This window comes from Protopterus annectens, chromosome 8.part0 (assembly GCF_019279795.1).
Source record: "Protopterus annectens isolate FY-2018-M chromosome 8.part0, PAN1.0, whole genome shotgun sequence".
In the NCBI taxonomy this organism is placed as follows: Eukaryota; Metazoa; Chordata; order Ceratodontiformes; family Protopteridae; genus Protopterus; species Protopterus annectens.
In genome coordinates, this window is record NC_056741.1 from 505,495,811 (window position 1) to 505,511,562 (window position 15,752).

A 15,752-nucleotide genomic window follows, 5' to 3' on the forward strand; every position below is an offset into this window, starting at 1 on the left:
TAGAGTTATGGCATCCAAGCTTATGAATCCACTTAAACCTCCTTTCAGTGACTCTAAAAATTATGTCATAATACATACACCATGGTGCCTTTCTGATTGAGAGAGAGTGTGAGGATATGGCTGCCAGAATGTGGATTTGAAACCAGTTAGTGAATGTCAGTACAGTAGGGACTTGCTCCAGAAATTATGATCAGGTACATCTACAGGCTACTGATATGATTTCATCAGCCCAGATGAGAGCAGCTGCAGTTGCACAAGAATAAATGGCTGCAGGGGGAGGACCCTCTACTGAGCCACCACTGTAGCAAATGAAGAGTTCCTGTCTACTGTCAGTGATCCAGACATCTCAGTGGAAACTGCAGACCTATATGTGATTGATGTCAGTGCTGATCTGTCTGGGAGGATAACAATGTCCCAATAACAGATTCCAAGTAAGCTTACATATAGCGAGTTTCAAATTTGCTTGTATAGTAATATATATAATTTCAGTAAGACTACCTGAGATTTTTTTTCTCTCTACATATTGTTAAGTTAATATACTTGTTCAATACAGTTATTCATTACTCATGGGCTGTCAGTGGATGTGTCAGCTAAGTTTCAGCTGCACTTGTGTATTCACTGTCCCCCTGTGTTATTCCCATTGTGATGGTTAATTGCCATCTTTCTCTTGCTTCATTTCTTCCAGGACTATCCTCTCTGCAAAGTGTGGCATCATCAACACATGGTAAGTGATTTTTGTACCCATTGATAACCATTTTACAAATAATATATACATTTATCTGTATGTTTGAGGTGGGCGTAATTGTATGTATTGCTGTACCATCTGTGATAATGAGGCCAGTGCTATTTTGTTATTGTGTAAATTGTTTTAATATGTAATGTAGTAGCAATTTAGGTCCTGTTTGTGTTGCTTATTGTCACAGGTGATCCTGACTGTGGAAATGTAAGACTCCTACCAGCTGATGTCAGAGTATCAGTAAGTTCTGAAGATAGTGGCCCAACTGAAGCACATTTGGGCAGACAGAGGTTAAGTCTGACAATGAGCTTGAGATTCAGCCATCCCATGTTTTTCCGTCAGGCACAGTCAGCATGCCTATGCATACCCATTCCACTGAGCCCTCAGATATTGGACAGGTGGAGTGCGACACACTTAATCAGGGTAGTGGGGTTACTGTAGCTTCAGTGTTAGTTGACTCTGGCCATAGACAAAGTGTGGGCAAGGAGTGACGCAGGAGGGTTGATAGCAGTGCTTGGAGATGGCCTGCTGTCCACCCTCCACTTACTCCTGGTGTGTCATTATGTGCCACTGTGTATGTTTTCGGCCATCAGGGAGGCACAGTCATGTTTAACACAGCATCCAAGGACATGCTTAGTGTTGTACAAGTGTCACAGGCTGACGTGCATGACTGCATCCACCATGTGGCCGATTCAATGAATCAGATGAATGACAAGATGGAATGAGCAGTGTCAGTGATGGAACATTTGCTGGAGAGGAATAGCATCCATGTGGTCGTAGGTCAGCATCATCACCTGCTGTTAACCAATGTGGCCAGGCCTGATCCCACTCCCATAGTGACACTGCTTCTTTTACTTTGTCAGTGGTTTAGGTGTCCACACCCATATGTGGTAGGCCACTGGGTCATGGTCCTGGGCATAGTTATGAGAAGATCTTGTCCAGCAGACATCAGTCATGTTTGGATAGTACCAGCATATCTTTCCATGAGCATAGACATGACACTGCAACTCCTGGCAGAGCCAAGTTTTGTGTTCAGAGGTAACAATGATGAACTTTTACCCCTTCCATGCATGGCTGACATCTGTCTGACATGGCAGGATGTAGACCTTGGCTGTGTTCATGCAGACACTCACACACAAACATTTCACATCAAGTGACCATACAAAAAGACACACATAACCGTTACACGAGTCATTCATGAAGCTTGCAGCTCATCCTGTCTCATTGGCCATTTGATAATTATCTAAATTTTCACCTGCTTGTCTTTTTACTCACACACACTCACTACTTTTGTGTCAGCCTTTGTCTGCTGACCCCCACAAACAACACCTTGAGCAAATGATAACTGTGCCAACTCCTTGTTTGTACCGTTTGGAGTTAGAGATATATATGTATTTCTTCTGATGCACAGAATGTATAGCCAACTAAGTGCTTAGTGTATATGTGTTGATATTGCTATTTTGAAAATTGTACTGCTGTCTTACAGGTTTCTGTATTGAGTATCTTTGGTGCATGAGGCCTACTAGTTGATAAAGAACAGGCATCTATTGACATAACTCAGTCCTGTGACATATTGATGTCATTGCTGTAAAACTTACACACTTTCTACTTGGGCACATTTGCAAGTAACATTAACAGTATGCTCGAATCTGCTATTCATTTGTGCTCTTACCCATTTATGTTCCTGATCCAAGGTTTAACACTGACTTTGATAGTCCTGCAGTTACAAATGTTTTAATTCAGGGCTGACTCTGTGTGATGCTAGAAGTAAATGGCTATTACATGGGTAAGTAAAGGTTGTGAGCACTGGCTGGCATCAATTTTACTGTATCTATGTGCATAGAATGAAAGTTGTACCCTTTAGGTGGTCACTATTTGTGCTATCCATTGCCTCTTGGCCAGGGCATGGGCATATTGCATACATCTACCTACACCCACAGTGGATATTGGTTCTCCTTCTGAGTCCTCACCTGTATTTGGTTGTGGTGACCTTGCAAGTGATGGCGGAATGTGCTCCCCTTCCCCATTGAGTACCATTTGAAGCTGCTTTCTCCGAATAATAGTATGAAGCATAGCACAGATATTGAAAATGTCAGCACAAGTACTGCATTTGTACTGCAGGGCTCCCCTGATGTATCTAAGCACCTGAACTATGACTTCAGCAGCTGGAACACATGCTGTATGCTGTTTCTTGTTTCAGCCTGTGCCTCATTATAGCATTCTTCCATGGGAGTGTGTGTGTGTGTGTGTGTGTGTGTGTGTGTGTGTGTGTGTGTGTGTGTGTGTGTGTGTGTGTGTGTGTGTGTGTGTGTGTTTGTCTGTGTGTGTGTCTGTGTGTGTGTGTGTGTGTGTGTGTGTGTGTGTGTGTGTGTGTGTGTGTGTGTGTGTGTGTGTGTGTGTGTATCTTTAACAGGAGTCATCAGCCATGGTTTCAGTGCATACACTGCATCCCACAGTAATTGACCTTTTGAGATACCCCCCCCCCCCCGGAAACCCTCTGATAGAGCTGAGAGTTGTGCCAGATATGGGAGTCATGGTTTCTGCTGTGGCTGCCAGCACACACACTCAGTATGATTCCCTTTCTGCTGTACACGACCTGGCAGTTAATGGTGTGAAAGCCCTTTCTGCATATATGGTGCTTTGATCTCAATGTGATGCAGTCTGTGACACCTAAAACTTCAGGAAAATGTGCAATGGGGTAGAAATTCTACATAGTTGTATCTATGTGCTTGGGAGTACAGGGAACATATATGTAGTCATCGGCATGTTGTATCATAGCATTCAGGAACTGAAGTAGGTTCCTGGATGCTGATGCCTGTGACACCCACAACATGTCTCCTGTTGGTCTCTGAAAGGTTCCTGTAGCTAAAATTCTAAGTGCTACACATATCTAGGTCTCCACAGGTATTGGTTCCCCTCAATTTGCCCTTCCTCTCAGTTGAGGACTAAAGAGGTTGAAATGGTCCTTTAGTGTGTCTCTATCCACCCTGTAGTGCTCAGGTATTTCTACCTCATGTAGACCATGGAAAGTTAAATGGGGTCTAAACACCCTCCTCCTTCTTGGTGAAGATCAGCAGCATAGACTTGGGCTTGTTGCACATACACATACAGAAGAGCAACAGCAGCTCCTAGCATTCTTTCTATGTAGAGTTAGTTTCCAAGGCTGTATCCCAATAGGTTTTGGAATTCAAGGCCAAAACCTGCACTGACTGTACATAATTGCTTTATAGCTTGTTGAATAACTCTTCCATCTTGGATTGGTTGTTTAGCATCCAGTTCAGCTGCTTATGTTGTAATTAGCATGTCACAATATTTATCGGGTTTGTGCGGCTCTAGACCTCATGTGGAGCCACTTACTGAATACAAATCAGCAGGCTTGATTGTAGGCTTTTTGAATCTAGCCCTACATCTATATCTCTCTATAGTAGGTGGTGACCAAACTCAAATAATAGTACTCAAGAGCTACAGAGTTTGATTCTCACCAAGGGAAATTTTCTAGGCTTAAAATGGCCCAGAATGGCAGCTAGCCTAGTACTTGCTTATGAACTTATAATTTGTCATTCACAATATAATATAACAAGAATCATAACATTAGATTATGCTGCTACTAAAAATAATTACAAACTGACAGTTGTAAGTTTATTTTAATAAAAAAATATCCAATAGACTCTATCTCAAGACATTAAAATGTGTAGTTTACCTGGCAATTGTGTGGAAATATTAAAACAAATACACTCTAACATCTATTCTTTAGGCATCATTAAATAAATATTGTCAAATGAACAAATTAAGGAGGTGCCTTGTCCCAATTATTATTATTTGCTTTAGTCTACAAAGCTTATTAGACTAATAAGAAAAACAGAGGGATATAAAATCTTTATCAATATATTTACACATCTTTTAGAAATCATTGAACATATTTCCAGACTAGTTTACTATCAAATGCCTGAAAATCAAAAGACTGAATCCCAAAAAGACTGAAAATTCAAAATATTGAATGATGGAATTTGCCACTTCTCCACTGTTGTGCGATCTTGGAGTTAGTATATATATTTAGCAGGGGGTGTGGAGGGGTGCAGCCCCTCACATGAGGGGAGCAGGGGGGGTTGCTCCTTGCATTACAAATGTATTCAATATTTTGAATTTTCAGTCTTTTTAGGATTCAGTCTTTTGATTTTCAGTAATTTGATAGTAAACCTTCCAGACTAACCACCTACTCCAGTACAGTCTTATAAATTATATAAATTGCCCCAAACCCATCAGCACCATTTTTCAAACCGTTCAGCAATGTCTCTGTCAGAAATGGCTTCTGGCAAAATCCTTGTAGTAGATATACATATTAAGTCTGACAAGTTGTGAAAAGGCACTGATATGTTAGGGAAGAAAGTTTACACTTTGGCCTTCAGGATAGTTAACTGTCAGACTCACATCTAAATTTTTGTTGGCTTCTTTTGACAATGTGTGGAAATTAATTGATTACCTTCCTTCTTCAGGAGGCTAAGGCATGTCTTAATTCTTTAGTATCTTCTCTGTCACAGGTAAGTGAACATTGTCTGAAATGTGAGTGTGACACTGCTGATGTTATTAAATGGTATGATAAAAGGGAAAAGATAATATGCGACTGGATGGGGGGGCACCTTTATTTTTTCAACCCACCATTCCCAATCATAATAGAAACTTTTCTTTCAGCTCAGGTTCCTTTTTGAGGAAACATAATGTGTTCCCAGCAGGGCTCAGGCAAATAAAATTTCAAAAAGCAATAGCAAATAAAAAAGAAGGGTCCTATATAAACCAAGGACAATCTAAGAAAATAAAATGACTATATTCCCCTATGTACTTTCCCCTTCAGACCCTGACAGTCCTGCATGCCTATACCAAAGTCTAGGTCTTAAATTTCCTTTGTAGCACCAGATACCTTCAGAAACTTGGGACTGATCATTTTAAAAGGCTGAAACTGGCAGTGTAATTCCTTCCCTCCTTTTTACGGGATTCCAATGCGTTAATATAACTAAACCCCTTTTCTTTCTATCAAGGATTGGATGCTCTTTCAGGGAGTTAGAACAACTGTTCCCCAGAATCAAAGATGAAAGGAATTTATTCAAGAATCTTTCTGGTACCAAATAAAGAATGAACCTGGAAACTTGTCCTAGACTTTTCTATGCTACATCTTCACATAAAAATCCCAATGTTCAAAATGTTCTCCTTTCAGTCTTTTATTCCACATCTCAGTTTACTAGTAACTATGAATTTAAAAGCTGCTTATAATCACATTCCAATTCTCAAAGATTTCAGACACTTTTTAATGTGTGCTTACATTTTCAGCTTTCTGTTTTGTCCTTCGGTCTTTCAAAAGTTCTAAATAACCCATTGCAGGTTTTCTCATATTTAGATGATTGTCTGATTTTTGCAGATTCTTTCACAAGTTGTCAAGAATATCTAGTTTGGGAAAAGAAAAAAAAACTTTCTAAACCTGGATTTTCAATTGAACATAGAGAAATTTTCTCTCTTTCCATCTCATAGGATAGTGTTTCTGTAACATCCCTCATGATGGCTTTTCTTCCTCAGGACATTGTGGAATGCTACAAGAAATAATTCCAGGAAGACTAGGACAGCTGACAAAAATATCTCAGAATTCTAGGTTTCACGTCCTCCACTATTCTCATAATTACTTTGGCCAGAATATGCATAAGAAAAATTAATTTGTTTTTCAGATCAGTTTGGACTCAGCAACAGCACTCCCTTCCATTTCAGATTTCCATAATTTCATTGCTGGGATTTGTGAGAAAAAAAGTTACTCTAGTGAGTGAGTCCTTTGTCTGTCTCACAAAGTCTTCATTTTTCCATTCTAGATCCTGCCTGTATCCACAGATGCAACAGACTTTGCCTGGAGATCTGTTCCTGGGGGCGAAAGTTCAGGGACTCTGGTACAAGCAATAAAAAATTAAAGCAGATAAATGGCAGAAAAATGATGGCTCTATTAAATGCTGTCAAATCTCTGAATCAGGTTTGGATTATGGGCCATCCACAAGTATTCACAGACTACACGAGAGTGATGCAGTACATGAAAAGAATGAAGAGGAGGAGATTGTTCCCCCTTTGCATATTAGATATGGTGATGGGGAACTAGTGATTCTATACAGTCAGTCCCTTCAGGCTACATATATTCCATCAAAGAAAAAAAAAGCCAATTGTTGAAGAAAAGCTGAGCAGGACCAGAACAGACCCCCACAAATGGAAAGTAAACCTTGTGGTGTTCCAGGAATTGATCCATCTGTGGAGAACATCTCAAGTAGATCCATTTGCCTCCAACTACAATAGACAGTAATGGAAATGCTACTCAAGGCATCCTAGCACATAGGCCTCAAAGATGGATGCCTTTTCATTGCCATGTGTGGCAATGTTCCTATATGCTTTTTTTACCCTTTCCTCTGACAACCAGGATATATCTAAGGATACAGAAAGACTCCCCAGTGATTATTGTGGTGACCCACTTTTGGTCCTGGCAACAGTAGCTCTCCCTTCTTTTGAAAATGGCCATCCCTTCTTTTGAAAATGGCCAAAAAACAATTACCTTTTCAGATTTTTAAATTGATTGCCTGGCTATAAATATATATATATATATATATATATATATATATATATATATATATATATATATATATATACATACACACATATTACATTATTATTTTTTGGTGTTAAATCATGTTGAAAGACCATGGCTCAGATTTATGTGCTTCTTCAATATTAGTATGGGTTATTCTTCACTGTCCATTCCTACTTTTCTATCAAGATTAATCTTTTGGCCATAATTGCTTGTCCTTAGACTTTCCTCATTCCATTCTATCCTAATTCAAGTGAAAATGAAAGGGGTTTACATATCCATCCACTTGTAAGGCAGCTGGAGCCTTCTTGGGATCTTAATTTTGTACAGGAAAAACTTACATGGGTATTTAATAAACTCCATGTAGGAATAGTGAGAAGCCTACATGGAGTGTACTGTGGTCGTGTCTGTGGCTCCCCCTCAGCAGCATGCCTTGCATATTAATGAAGGTGCACTACTGAGGCAGAGCCATGTAACATGGCTACTGAATCAGTGTAGGGGGTGTTACAGTGTCCAGAGATGAGTAACACAGCCCCTGCACTGTCAATATAAAAGATAAATATTTTATTTTTTTATTTTTTATTTTTTTGTGTTTGCATGGCCTTAGCAATGGGCATGTGCCATACATCTACAAATAGAAGCTGGATACTTGAATTTTAATGGAGACTGTCACATTTAAGCATAGCTGAGCAGGTTTGCCTGGCATGATGCGGTGCTCAGCAGTGCTTTAATGTAACAGAGAGCTATATAGAAATGTATACCTACAGTTATCATGTCCATGGTAGGTGAATGGTTAGAGTCACAGCCCTGTATGCAGTATGTGTACAGTTCAAATGCATAGACAGGCTGTTCAGCTTTTACAAGTGACAGCACATTGTTAGACTAAGTTATTTTTTTTTAATTATGCATATACTGAAATTTGTTAACTCGGTTAGTTCAGCTGGCCCAGAAGCCCATTTTCAATGGAGACCCGAGGAGAAAAGCTCCAGTTAAACACAAGTGTCCAATACATTAAAGTCACATTCCAAGATAACAATGTAAATACATTTCTCTGAGTGTATATAAAGAGCATTATCGTTGTCCTTGTTCTTGATAGCCCTGGCATGTTCACTTATCCTGTCCCTTCACCTCCGGATGGGTTTACCCACATAGAAGCCGGCAGACAATAAACAAGTAGCCACATACACCACATATGTAGTATTGCAATTACATCTACCCAGGCATTTAGGAGAAATATCACACCCTTGGATATAAACATAGGGTCCATCATTTATATACCTACAGAAATTACAGTTTCCACATTTGGACATACAAGATTTATACACTAAATTGTTTGTTTTCATTTCCAGAATGTTTTTGACATTCGTCCCCCTACTAAAAACTACCTGAGGGTTTTTTCAAAGAATGGCTAACATCTCCTGTTGGAAACACAGTTTGCAACATTGGTTAACAATGTCAACCACCATGGGACTACTTTCATTATATTCCAAAACCATAGCGTTGGTCTTGCTACTGTCATAGGTCAAAACTTTATTTTTAGACTGCTAATCGGAAGATAAAATCGGTACGAAGGTTAATTCCCTTTTCTTAATAACTTTTTTTTAATGTATATTAATAATTTTAAAGGGTAACCCCTTTCCAGGAAAATTCCTATAAGGTTGTAAATTCCTGTATGAAAGACTGTGTCGTTACTGACGAGTCTCGACACCTGTACCATCTGTCCTTTGACTACACTTCATTTTTGAAAATGTGGATGGTTACTGGTGAAATGCAACAGGTTATTTGAATAGGAAGCCTTCCTATATATAGTACTCTGTAAACTCTCAACATTATTTGATAAACTAATATCTAAATAATTAATGTGATTTTTGTCCCAAGTACTGGTGAATTTCAAGAAATCCCATTAAGATACTCAACAAATTGACCAGCTTCCTACTCATCTCCCTTCCACAAGATGAGGATGTCGTCCAGGAATCTACTGTAGGACAACATTCTTTCATTGTAATGTGTTTTTAAAATGAACTCATTTCCTCAGTCTAGTAACACAAGGTTGGCAAAAATGGGGGCACATTTGGCCCCCATTGCCATACCGGCTATTTGTTGAAAACTTTCCCCTTCAAATGTGAGAAAATTGTTTTTTAAAACAATCCCCATAAAATTAACCAGTAGTCCAACTAATACCATGTCTGAAACCCCCAAACTAACAATACTGTTCCGGGACATTTCAGTACCCCTTTCTTGTGGGTTTACTGAGAACAAATTGATAACATCAATTGTCAGGAAACTATACTAAAATTAAGCAGTATTCCTAAATTTAGCCAGCCTGCTCAAACAATACCAAGAGTCCTTTACAATATGGTCAACTTTATTTAACAGATTTTTCAACTTATTGTCACTCCAGGCTGATATGGGTTCAGTTTTAGAATCCCTTACCAAAACAATTGGCCTAAAAGGTGGATAAATAATAGATTTATTAGTTTTTGGGATGCCAAAAACTGTTGGTAAAACCCATTTTTCCACTGTTAGAAATTCTTTTTCTTTTTCACTGATGTGTCCTTCTAAATACTCTTGTGATAAAATTATATCTATCTAAGAGTATGCCCTGCTCAGTTTGTGCCTTGATGCCCTTACATATGTTGACTCTTCATTCAATATCTGCTCCATCCTGGCAACATAGTCGATATGATGCATGATAACTATACCCTCTCCTTTATCAAGGGTCATAATTCTAAGATGCTAATCTGTGGCTAGAGATGCACTAACTGATTTTCATCTTTTGTCATGTTATATTTATATTTACTTTTATTTATGCTTTGGTTGTTGTTATTGTTATTCACAGCCAGTGCACAAATCTGTTTTTCACACAATCTCTCAAACATATCAATTTCAACGTTGTTTGGAGGTACAAAAATACTTTTATGTGTAATGGACTTACATTCTAAATGTTGAACACTTCTATCCTTAAAGAACATCTTTAAGTTCATTTGCCTAGTGAACAATTTTAAATTTACCAAGGTTCTAGCAACATCCAAATGAGAACTTGGAACAAAAGACATACCCTTTTTCAAGAGCGTAAAATATTCATCGCTCAAACCCATATCAGAATAATTGTAAATAGTGAAACCTTCCTGTTCCACCTTCTTACAGACCATCCCAACTTCATCTGACCATAGCTCACAATCTGTAATATCCAACGAGGAATTCGAGTGGGTATTCACCTCCACCTCTTGGACTGCCTGTTGTTCCAGGACTTCCCTTGGAAGTGGTTGCCACTCTGATTCCACCCCTGTGCTTGATTCTGTGGATTCCGGTTGGTCTGATTTTTCAAATGTTTGGACCTTCGAGGGGGCTCTTCCTGTAAAAAAACCTCTGACCCATCCTGTATATTGTCCCTAGTGGTATCCATATTATAATGTCCCATATTATTATCGGTAATCCCCCTGGTAACATTCCTTAAGTTGATACCTTCAATAACATGGGAACCCTTATTCACTACCTCTGGATAAGCCTTATTACATTTATATTCTTCTGTATCACGTAAAATATTGTGCTGTTTAGTAGTAGCATTTTACCTACAAATTTGTCTACATCATGCAACACTTTCTTGTATTTATCATGATAAGGTGTAAACAATGCATCATTCAGAATGCTATTATTTAATTTAGAAATCTCATCCTGTAATCTTTTAACTTAATGTCATTATTTTTAACTATAATGTCCATCATTTCAAAACCTGCCTTATCGAAAATGGCAATCAACTAACAATAAGCTGTAGTCCCACTGTAGATTCCCATCGGAAGTTTCCAGAGCCACAAACCTTTGGGAACTTGTTTTGAATCCAAGGATTTCTTCAAAAACATATTGTCCACTTGTAGTGATCTATACTTGAAACACAGTTTCTCAAAAGAAGAGAGTTGCTGATTCCACGTCTGTGTTTCGGCAAGTCTTTCAGGCCTTCGCCCCAGGTCACATTCCAGTACCCCAAACCACAAATTGAATTCTCTTCCTGTTGCCCTTCTGTTATTGTCATCAATAAGCTCCCCAGCTCAGAAATTGTCCAAATTAATGGGTGAATGCATAGTGAATAGCTCTGCCTGTGTATTTGACAAAATAGGTTCTCTAGGATCCATGGCATGAGCCCTTTCATTTGCCAACATTGTCATCAATTTGTTTATAGACTCTAGTACTTGAGTCAGCAGTCCTTCCATTGTGGTTGCCTTAAAGCCCATAGATGTAACCAAGATTCACCAATGGACAGATTGTAAAGATACACCAAACACTAATGTTCCCCCTCTCGATACTGAATTTGAATTGAAAATGCTTTTTTGTGGTAGGTATTGGTAAAAATCAAATGTTATTGGATGAAATAGTTCCAAATGAAAAGCTTGAACCAAAGCAATTCAGCCGTGAACGAAAAACGGGACAGTATAAAAACAATGAAAAAATATGAACAGCAGTCACCAAACTTCAAATAGGTTAAAAATAACAAAAGGCAAATACCAAAACCAGTAAAGTAAACCATTTATTGCTGATCGAACAACTAAGCGCTTTTGTCAATAAATCCAAAGGCTTCTTCAGAGTTGTTCAAAAATTCTACCCATACTGCTTTTATACTGCAAATACAATTACAATACAAAACACCTACCCACCATACAAAGCTTAAACAGTTTCTTAAGACAGTATTGTATCTAATTATTCAAAATCATAAAAAATACACACAAAAAATACATTGATTAATGTGATGTTTAACATAAATTAAATTATTACACTTTATAGTGCATTGAAATGCTGTTGTGATATATTTTGTATATTGTATTCAAGCAATTTGATTATGCCTGATTTTTAAAAATGGCTTGATGGAAATAAAATCATTCAGACCAGGGTCCATAGATGATTTTAACCTCAATTGCGAGTGGGATACCTTATATTCCAACATCAAATTCATATCACTCCCTCGTTCATTCCTAGAAACCCTGTCTATAACAAAAAACACAAACTTTTTAAAATTAATACATTTTTTTGAGTGTATATAAAAGGCATTATGGATGTTCTTGTTCTTGATAGCCCTGGCATATTCACTTATCCTGTCCCTTAACCTCTGGATGGTTTTACCCACATAGAAGCTGGGGCAGGATAAACAAGTAGCCACATACACCACATATGTAGTATTGCAATTGCATCTACCCGGGCACTGAATGGAAATATCACACCCTTGGATATAAACATAGAGTTCATCATTTATATACCTACAGAAATTACAGTTTTCACATTTGGACATACAAGATTTATACACTAAATAGTTTGTTTTCATTTCCAGAATGTTTTTGACATTCCTCCCCCTACTAAAAACTACCTGAGTTTTTTTTTCCAAGAATGGCTAACATCTCCTGTTGGAAACACAGTTCCCAACATTGGTTAACAATGTCAACTACCATGGGACTACTGTCATTATATTCCAAAACCAAAGTGTTGGTCTTGCTACTGTCGTGGGTCAAACCTTTATTTTTAGGCAACCAATTGGACAATGAAATCAGTACGGTGATTAATTTTCTTTTCTTAATAACTTCTTTTTTAATGTTTATTAATAATTTTAAAGGGTAACCACTTTCCAGGAACATTCCTATAAGGTTGTAAATTTCTTTATGAAAGACTTAGTCATTACTGACGAGTTTTAACACCCGTGTCATCTGTCCTTTTACTACACTTTGTTTTTGAAAATGTGGATGGTTACTGGTGAAATGCAACAGAGTATTTGAATAGGAAACATTCCTATATATAGTACTCTGTAAACTCTCAACATTATTTGATAAACTAATATCTAAATAATGAATGTGATTTTTGTCCCAAGTACTGGTGAATTTCAAAAAATCAGTAGTCACATTACGATACTCAACAAATTGACCAGCTTCCTGCTCATCCCCCATTCCACAAGATGAAGATGTCATCCAGGAATCTACTGTAGGACAAAATTCTTTCATTGTAATGTGTTTTTAAAATGAACTCATTTTCCCAGTCTAGTAACACAAGGTTGGCAAAAATGGGGGCACATTTGTCCCCCATTGCCACACCAGCTATTTGGTGAAAAATTTCCCCTTCAAAAGTGAGAAAATTGTTTTTTAAAACAATCCCCATAAAATCAACCAGTAGTCAAACTAATACCATGTCCAAAACCCCCAAACTAACAATACTGTTCCAGAACATTTCAGTATCCCCTTTCATGCGGGATTACTGAGAACACATTGACAATGTCAATTGTCAGGAAACTATACTTAAATTCATCAGTATTCCTAAATTTAATCAGCCTGCTCAAACAATGCCAAGAGTCCTTTACAATGTGCTCAACTTTATTTAACAGATGTTTCAACTTACTGTCAATCCAGGCTGATATGGGTTCAGTTTTAGAACCCCTTGCTGAAACAATTGGCCTAAAAGGTGGATCAATAATAGATTTATTAGTTTTAGGGATGCCAAAACCTGTTGGTAAAACTCATTTTTCCACCGTTACAAATTTTTTATCTTTTTCACTGATATGTCCTTCTAAATACTCTTGTGATAGAATTATATCTATCTAAGAGTATGCCCTGTTCAGTTTGTGCCTTGATGCCCTTACATATGTTGACTCTTCATTCAATATCTGCTCCATCCAGGCAACATAGTCGATATGATGCATGATAACTATACCCCCTCCTTTATCGGGGGTCATAATTCTAAGATTCTTATCTGTGGCCAGAGACCACAGTAATTGATTTTCATCTGTTGTCATGTTATATTTACATTTACTTTTATTTATGCTTTGGTTGTTGTTATTGTTATTAACAGCCAGTGCACAAATCCATTTTTCACACAATCTTTCAAACATATCAATTTCAACGTTATATGGAGGTACAACAATACTTTTACATGTAAAGGACTTACATTCTAAATGTTGAACACTTCTATCCTTAAAGAACATCTTTAAGTTCATTTGTCTAGTGAACAATTTTAAATTTACCAAGGTTCTAGCAACATCCAAATGAGAACATGGAACAAAAGACATACCCTTTTTCAAGAGCGTAAAATATTCATTTCTCAAATCCATATCAGAATAATTGCAAATAGTGAACCCTTCCTGTTCCACCTTCTTACAGACCAGCCCAGCTTCATCTGACCACAGCTCACAATCTGTAATATCCAACCAGGAATTCGAGTGGGCATTCACCTCCACCTCTTGGACTGCCTGTTGTTCCAGGACTTCCCTTGGAAGTGGTTGCCACTCTGATTCCACACCTGTGCTTGATTCTGTGGATTCTGGTTGGCCTGATTTTTCAAATGTTCAGACCTTCAAGTTGGCTCTTCCTGTAAAAAAACCTTTGACCCATCCTGTATATTGTCCCTAGTGGTATCCATATTATAATGCCCCATATTATTATTGGTAATCTCCCTGGCAACATTCCTTAAGTTGGTACCTTCAATAACATGGGAACCATTATTCACTACATCTGGATATGCCTTATTACATTTATATTCTTCTGTATCATGTAAAACTTTGCGCTGTTTAGTAGTAACATTTTTACCTACAAATTTGTCTACATCATGCAACACTTTCTTGTATTTATCATGATAGGATGCAAACAATGCATCATTCACAATGCTATTATTCAATTTAGAAATCTCATCCTGTAACTCTTTTAACTTAATGTCATTATTTTTAACTATAATGTCCATCATTTCAAAACCTGCCTTATCAAAAATGGCAATCAACTCACAATAAGCTGTTGTCCCACTTTAGATTCCCATCGGAAGTTTCCAGAGCCACAAACCTTTGGGAACTTGTTTTGAATCCAAGGATTTCTTCAAAAACAAATTGTCCAATTGTAGTGATCTATACTTGAAACACAGTTTCTCAAAAGAAGAGAGTTGCTGATTCCACATCGGTGTTTCTGCAAGTCTTTCAGGCCTTCGCCCCAGGTCACATTCCAGTACTCCAAACCACAAATTGAATTCTCTTCCTGTTGCCCTTCTCTTGTTGCATTTCACCAGTAACCACCCACATTTTCAAAAACAAAGTGTTGTCAAAGGACAGATGGTATGGGTGTCAAGACTTGTCAGTAAAAACAAATTCTTTCATACAGAAATTTACAACCTTATAGGAATGTTCCTTGTAAGGGGTTACCTTTAAAATTATTAATAAACATTAAAAAAAAAGTTATTAAGAAAAGAGAATTAACCTTCATACTGATTTTATTGTCCAATTGGCAGCCTAAAAATAAAGATTTGACCCACAACAGTAGCAAGACCAATGCTAAGGTTTTGGAATATAATCGCAGTAGTCCCATGGTAGTTGACATTGTTAACCATTGTTGGGTACTGTGTTTCCATCAGGAGATGTTAGCCATTTTTGGAAAAAACCTCAGGTAGTTTTTAGTATGGGGA

The 15,752-nt window shown here is 37.7% G+C and overlaps 1 protein-coding gene across 1 annotated transcript in view; it reads right to left on the minus strand.

Annotated features, from left to right (window-relative positions):
* Positions 1-15,044, minus strand: part of LOC122808285 (melatonin receptor type 1C-like) — a 184,296-nt gene extending 169,252 nt beyond the window's left edge. Inside the window, exons 1-2 of the mRNA XM_044079249.1 lie at positions 14,786-15,044; positions 12,262-12,317 (exon numbers count right to left, since the gene is read on the minus strand). Coding sequence (XP_043935184.1) covers positions 12,262-12,317; positions 14,786-15,044 — 315 coding nt within the window. The remainder of the gene's footprint in view (positions 1-12,261; positions 12,318-14,785) is intronic.
* Positions 15,045-15,752: the final 708 nt, after the last annotated feature.